The 7,444-nt window shown below is 44.0% G+C and overlaps 1 protein-coding gene across 1 annotated transcript; it reads right to left on the bottom strand.

The window, feature by feature from the left end:
* Window positions 1-80: 80 nt before the first annotated feature.
* On the bottom strand, window positions 81-7,251 carry PSMC3 (proteasome 26S subunit, ATPase 3). The gene is made up of 12 exons (XM_035114274.2): window positions 7,085-7,251; window positions 6,808-6,888; window positions 6,196-6,321; window positions 5,198-5,302; window positions 4,681-4,743; window positions 3,383-3,520; window positions 3,027-3,170; window positions 2,619-2,767; window positions 1,353-1,449; window positions 1,054-1,199; window positions 449-530; window positions 81-286 (listed from the first exon to the last, which is right to left on the bottom strand). Exons 1-12 carry the CDS (start codon window positions 7,109-7,111, stop codon window positions 176-178), a joined length of 1,269 nt encoding a protein of 422 aa, XP_034970165.1. The 5' UTR covers window positions 7,112-7,251; the 3' UTR covers window positions 81-175.
* Between the last annotated feature and the right edge of the window lie 193 nt (window positions 7,252-7,444).

Below are 7,444 nucleotides of genomic sequence, written 5' to 3'. Positions count from 1 at the left end.
ATTCCACAAAGGTATTTCTTTTTCTTCAAGGTGTAGCAACATAACAGCTGCTTTAGTCAAAGCAAATGATTTATTTTAGCCCATCAGGTAATATAGAAAGTAAGAAAGTTCCAGATCCAACTCTTGATCCTGGTTTCTCAGCCAAAGCCTGAACAATTAGCTTCAGGTGCAAGAATCAGGCATAATATTGCAGATTGGCTTTCTTCTTGGCCTGGACTTCCAAGATTCCTTCCATGTAATCTTCATGGGTAAGCTCTGTAGCTCCATGCCGTAAGGCAATCATCCCCTGTTCCAAAGAGAAAAAGGATGGCTCAGAAAAAAAACCCTAATAATGCATCACGGAAAACTGCCACTCTTTTGTGTTGAAGGCACTCTTCCCCAGTTCAGCATCAGCTGCTGAGGGCAGTTCCTTAAAGGAAGCAGCATTGGGGTGGGTAGATCTACTTACCGCTTCCACACACACAGCCTTGCACTGTGCCCCATTGAAGTCATCTGTGCAACGAGCCAGCTCTTCATAATTCACATCAGGGCTGCAGAGAAAGAAATTATGTTTTAAAAAGGGGGGGAAAGCACAACTGGAAAGGACACATAAAAACTTCCTGAGAATGCTTCAACTACAAAGCTAAAGCTGTGCATAATCAATGATAAAAATTAATTTCTGCACCACAAAAAGCAAAAAACCTGCCCCCTGTATAAAATTAAGCACTTACTTTATTTAAATTTGAATAAATTATTCTGATTTGACAAGTTGCAGGGAAAGAAAAGAAGCAATGAGGGGTACTAAAGCCCCACCTGAACACTGGAAATCTTGCTTGGCTATCTCTTAGATTTCTGAGATTACAGCAAGTACCACCCAGCACTACTGTGTGATTACAGCCATGAAGATCAGAACTGTGCTTTGAGAAAGTCAAGATTCTTAAGCCCAATAGCTCCTACTGAATCCAAGACAAGAACACTCTAGTTTACTTATGGCAGGGCCTGGAGAATAAAGGAAGAGTACTATTGCCCACAACCCAGCCTTTCCCACAAGCTGGCTTCATTCCTTTTTAATACCTGACATTCATCTTGCGTGAATGGATCTGCATAATTCTGGCTCTAGCCTCCTCATTGGGCATTGGAAACTCAATCTTGCGATCCAGTCGCCCTGAGCGGAGTAGAGCAGGGTCTAGGATATCCACACGGTTAGTTGCAGCAATCACCTGGATAAGAGAGAATCAAGGAGCAGTGATTTCAGTGCTCTGAGATGCAGGTGAACCTATTGACATCTCTCTCATAAAAATGGATTCGAAAGCCACTTTGTAATCTCTGCTTGCAGCACCCCCACCTCGTATCCTCAAGCAAAGGAAAGTTACCTTGACTTGTGTGTTGGGTTGGAATCCATCAAGCTGGTTCAGCAATTCCAACATGGTCCTCTGTACTTCCCGATCACCAGCCTTTTCACTGTCAAATCTGGAAGAAATCATGGTAGAAAGTCAACTTTTGTTACACAGCATATCTCTTGCAGAAACCTTATTTTCATGTTCACCATACAAGTATAAGCCTAATCTAATTGTTACTGCAATGTCATCATAGTCAGTGAATCAAATGACTCCCCTATGGTCTGGTAGCACAACCACCATTTGAACCTTCAGAAGCATGGATTTTGCATGTGTCATGTAAACATACTATTATTGTGCCAGTGGTAATGGGCCAACATCAATGGGCTAATCAAGATAGGTGATTGGGTCTATGCTGCTGACATGGGAAACAGTGGTACGATTTAGGACAATTCCATCTGGCTTCAATTAAAATGCCTGCTGTAACAACAATCATCAGTAGGTGCTGGAAGTTCAACAGGGAGGAGACCTGTCTGACCTCAAATGGAAAGAAGCTCCACAAAATGGGGCCCCAAATGCGGAACACATGGCTCCTGGTGGGTACAAGTTGTGCATCTGAGCCATGGGGAAGCACTAACAGTGACTACCCCAAAGACTTCATTGATGGGACAGAGATAGTATGCAGTTCTTGATGTCTCCTGATACAAGAACCTTGAACTTGACCTAGTAGTGTACAGGCAGCCAATGCAAGCTTTTGAACACCAGACTTCTGTGCTGGTGAAAGTCTGTCCCCATGAACAGTCTATCCCCAGCTGGAGCTTCCAGACCAGGCCCAAGGGTAGCCCTATACAGAGCACATTGGTAACCTCAAGACTTGATTATAGCAATGAATGAATCACTATGGCCAGACTATTCCTGTCCAAAAACAGCTGTAGTTGATGTACAGGGAACCACCAATTGATGTGTGACCGGGAATTCAGCAACCTAGAAGTGACTGGAAAGGGGGGCCTGAAGGGGCAAAGTGGACTTATGCACGCTCCGGCGATGCACACAGGGGTCAGGAACTGAAACCCCATGCAAATCTGCTGTTGCCTGTATACAGAGCTAGCCTATTGGGGGGGGGTTCAACAGCCTACCATGGATCTCAATTAGGACCATAAAATTTCAGTCATCTTCTCATCCAACATATATTCTTACAGAAATCAGGAAGGATCCTATCAATGCTTGTACATTACAGTCTTCTCTGGCTTCACAAAGGAGCCTGGCATGATTTCCAGATCATATACAGTCCCAAGATCTTACCTTTTTGTGCCAATGGCATCAAGTTCATCAATAAAGATAATAGAAGGTGCTTTCTCCTTGGCTAACGCAAAGGCATCTCGCACTAATTTGGCTCCATCTCCAATGAACATCTGCACCAATTGTGGGCCAGCCAGCTTCAAGAATGTAGCCTAGAGAGTGGGTGGCAGAAAAGGAAAGCATATGGAGGCTTGTGGGTCCTGCACAAGTGTGCTATCCTAGGCAAACAAAATTTGTACTAAATACAGTATTTTGCATCCTACTAATATTGAAATAAAATAATCAAATCAAATGCAGTATGAAAGGATTTGGATTTGGGGCATGGACTACACAGCTGTGGAATCACCATACAGACCCCTACCCAATACTAAGACAGTTCCTGGACTTTGGGAAATCAACATCAAATCTTACCTTTGTCTGTGCAGCACATGCTCTTGCTAAAAGTGTCTTTCCTGTTCCTGGAGGTCCATACATGAGGACCCCTTTAGGAGGCTGGATACCCAGGTTTTCAAATTTTTCTTTATGATTCATTGGCAAGACAATAGCTTCTACCAGCTGCCAAGACAGAAAGAGACAATGAATCCCTACTATGGACCATGCTGCCCATTAATTCACACCCCAGGACAGGTATTATTTATCATTTATAGAGCACCTAAAATGTATCCAATGCTGTAGGCATATTAAAAACAAGACAATCCCTGCTTGCAGGCTTACAGCTTAAAAGACTGCTCCTCCCCCCCCCCCCGCCCACAGCCTCTTGTTCTCACCTCTTGGATCTGTTTATCCAGTCCCCCAATATCACTGTACTGCTCTGTAGGCCTCTCGTCCACCTCCATGGCTTTGACCCGTGAGTCATACTCTGTGGGCAGGGTCTCCAGAATCAGGTAAGAGTCCTTGTTCACTCCCTGCAGATATAAATTCAGGAATTAGTCTTCTTTACTCCAAAACCAACATCTTCATACTCAGGTCATGCTCTCTGCCCCTCTCCCCTTTTTAAATTCTCTTGTGTTATTCCATCAAGAACCTGTCAATTAAACATTAGAGCTACTATTTCTGGGCATTAGATGAACCAACAAGCACTGTTGCACTGGTTTAATTTTGGACTCCATGTTGAAATCAAACAAGAGATTAGTCTTTATTCTAAAGCAGAAAATAGTTACAAAACTGAGAAAAGTGAACAGCCACGGACCTTCATGAAAAGGAATATTTGTCATCATGTCATGTTATAACTGCTAGTCTGAGGCATAGGAAAAATAATTATTGTATGCACCAAGATTCAGCATCAGAGGAGTAAACAAGAACCCCGTAAGAAGACACGAAGCAGTTCTTTTGTGAAGTGAATCTCAGTGTTCATAAGTATTCATTATTTCTTTAGAATTCTCTTTTTGGGGGGAGGTGGGGGTCTTGATAGACCACAAAAAACTCTTGGAGGGCAACTTTTGGGTTAGCCACACCTGCTGTACAGCATTCACAGATACCTCAGCTGCATTAAAAGGGAAGTCTATTATGGACTTAAATCAAACAGCTAAGAAATATTGGCTGAACGGATTGCCTGGGGTGGCAAGCAGATTACTAAAATGTCATAATAATTCTCAAGACAATTAGGGATACCTCATTTATGGTAAACTATCCTCAACAGTGTATCATGAAAAACAAACCAGGTATGTATTTATGGCTGCTTATGGGACCCAGGTGGCGCTGTGGGTTAAACCACAGAGTCTAGGGCTTGCTGATCAGAAGGTCGGCGGTTCGAATCCCTGCAACGGGGTGAGCTCCCGTTGCTCGGTCCCAGCTCCTGCCCACCTAGCAGTTCGAAAGCACATCAAAGTGCAAATAGGGACTGCTCCGGCGGGAAGGTAAACGGCGTTTCCATGCGCTGCTCTGGTTCGCCAGAAGCAGCTTTGTCATGCTGGCCACATGACCCGGAAGCTGTCTGCGGACAAACGCCGGCTCCCTCGGCCAATAGAGCGAGATGAGTGCCGCAACCCCAGAGTCGGACACGACTGGACCTGATAGTCAGGGGCCCCTTTATCCTTTATGGTTGTGCAGAGCAGAAACTACTCACCACCAGATCTCCAGGCTTCAGTTTTTCAGCATCAACCAACCCAATCACAGGCAGGAAATAAGTCTGTTGAAGAAAATGCAACAAAATATTAACAATTGGATTTGACCTAGGCGTCATCAATTCTCCAAATGCTCAACACAACAAATAAGTCTAAAATACACTCTGAAAACATAAAAACCCCCTAGCTTTAAAATGCCTGCTGAAATAAAACAGGTTTAAAAGATATGCCTCTTGGGAGGTTATGCCATGATCATTAGTGTTTTGTGGAGGGGGGGCACAATTCAATAGCAATTTTCAATGGGTTCAATGGATCTGTTTGGTTGGTTGGTTGTAAGCTGCTTTGGGTTGCCCTGAGCAAAATAAAGTGACTAACAAATTTAATAAATAATAAAACAATAATACTTTTTTGCATGTACAAAATCCCAGATTCAATCCCTTGCACCTCCAGTTAAAATGGTGTGAGGTAGTTCCATATATGTGTGTATAAATGACAGCACTCTCAACATGCTGTTCTCACCTGACGAGTAGAGGTCTTGATCACAGCACACTTGCCCTTCCTTTGAGAATCAAGGTCAATATTTGCTCCATCCTCCTCTTGGTCATTGGGATCAACATCTAGCAGCTAGAGGTGCAAAGAGACCAACAGGAGTGCAAGCATACCACAATTAATCACATCATAATTCTGGCTGACAATTACACACAGCAATGTAAAGAAGCACTAAGTTATCCAGCCACTATTAATATAAGAGTCTTTGAGGCCTCCAGAATTATCTTGGTCCACCACTCCTTTGCAGGGGAAATCAGTAGGTACAAGTCAGTAGGTAGTTTTGCCTATTGCACAACAGCTAAGAAATACTGTGTAATATACGCAGACACAATTTAATTTATTAAGCATTTACTTATATTACCCTTTAGCCAAACAGCTTCCAGGGTGGTCCACTGCAAAATATAAGCTAATAACCAGTGTCCAAAAGTTGTCTCAGTATTTCCCCCTAAGTTTTAAAATGAGAAGCAGTCACCATTAGAAATGCAAAGGGAGACTGCAGATTGCTGTCTTTGCCAAGAAATGTAGGTCCTCCTTGCAGTTGATTCATTTATGACTTTATCTATTTTTCAGACTAGCAAATTAAAGCACAGGGAGAGAGACAACTGTCTTCATATTTACTTCGAAGTTAAGTTCCATTGTCATCAGGGGGATTTACTCCCTAATAAATTTATTTAGCACTGCAGCCAAGAAGTTGCATCAAGAAATCAAACTGAGCTAGTGAAAACTATGAAAGGGACTCTGCAACAATGACAACATTAGAAATAATGCCTTTTAAACCAAACATACATTATTTTAACAGGCCAAGTTGTTATAGTGCTTTCTCCAGACTCCATTCCTGTTCTCTTTGCAGAACCAGTTTAGCATTACCATCTTCAGCCATCTTCTAAAGCACCATTTGTCTCATGTGCACAAATGAGAACCATTCATTGTTAGCAGCATCCATTTTACTACTGGCATAAGAAACTCACCTCTATGACATTGGAAACAAGATATGGCAGTGTTTTGTTTACTTTTATCTTCTCACTGTTCTCTTTGATCTTATCTTTCATGGCTTGCAGCTCATGGGTTACTCTCAGCACCTCACTCTTCATGATCTGTAAATACCAAGTAAGACATTACTTCAAAAAATAAGCATCAACGTAAGTTGTTCATGCAAGTCCAGAGAGGAGCAACAAAACAAAAAATTAAAAGGAAACAAATATGCCAAGAGAAAAAGCAGCAGCAAAAATAATTTGGCCACAGTAGAAGAAAACGGAACAGTCTCCCATCAGCTCTCAGCTAATTCTTCTCACAGAGCTACAATTCCCAGAGCTCCCCGGGAAAAGAGATTTACTGTTAGACCATTCTGAACTGTAGTTCCGTGAGGGAGAAAGGGATGGCCTAACAATGCTCATCACTGTTAACTACACTTCCCAGGATTCTTCAGGGGAAGCCATGGCTGATTAAAGCGCTATGATACTGCTTTAAATGTATAAGTGACTGTGCATTCTGCCTCGAAAGGCAGGCCAAAGAACAGGTAGACTGAAAAGGGACAATGGCAACCTGGAGCCACCGGCTCTGCCAGCCCAGCGCAGCCTCACCTTGATTTCGCTGTCCAGCAGGCGGGTCCTCTGCACGATCTCTTCCGTGGACATCTTCAGGACCTCCTCGCCGATGCCATCCTAGGCAGAAACACAGAGTCATGGCTGGAAGAAACGCGTCTCTTCGGGCCCGGGCTCTCCTCACCCACCCAGGACCCTTCCGCGGAAGCCATGGGGCGGCCCGACCGGGGGAACTTCTGCCCCTGAACAGTACCGAGACCACGGAGTCCCCTTTCGCCCCCTGCGCCCTCATTCGTCCATCCCCCCATTTCCTCACCTCCGCTTCATCCCAGACCGACGCCATCTTTCTTTAACCACACTAGCCAAGCTCCGCCTTTAAAGCAGCAGATTCGACGCTCTTGGCGAGAGCAGCGATAATGACAATCCATGCAGTCGCGACCGACGTCTCTCAAGGTTCCTCCTCCTCTCTCTCTTTAAAGCTGAGTTACCACAGTTGCCTTTCGCTTTACCCAGCGAGAAAACACGGGGCAGTCGAATCTGCCGAAGCATGTGGAATAGGCGATTTTCCTACCCTGGAGTCATGTGACCACACGCTCAAATTCGCTGAGTGATGGTCTTTCGTTAGCTTAGCTTTAGCAGCTGCTTTATAGAACTTCGAGAGGTTCCGCTGCCATCT

Source organism: Zootoca vivipara, chromosome 1 (assembly GCF_963506605.1).
Source record: "Zootoca vivipara chromosome 1, rZooViv1.1, whole genome shotgun sequence".
Lineage (NCBI taxonomy): Eukaryota > Metazoa > Chordata > Lepidosauria > Squamata > Lacertidae > Zootoca > Zootoca vivipara.
Note: the sequence above shows the minus strand (reverse complement) of the source record. Positions and strands in the feature narration are given on the sequence as shown.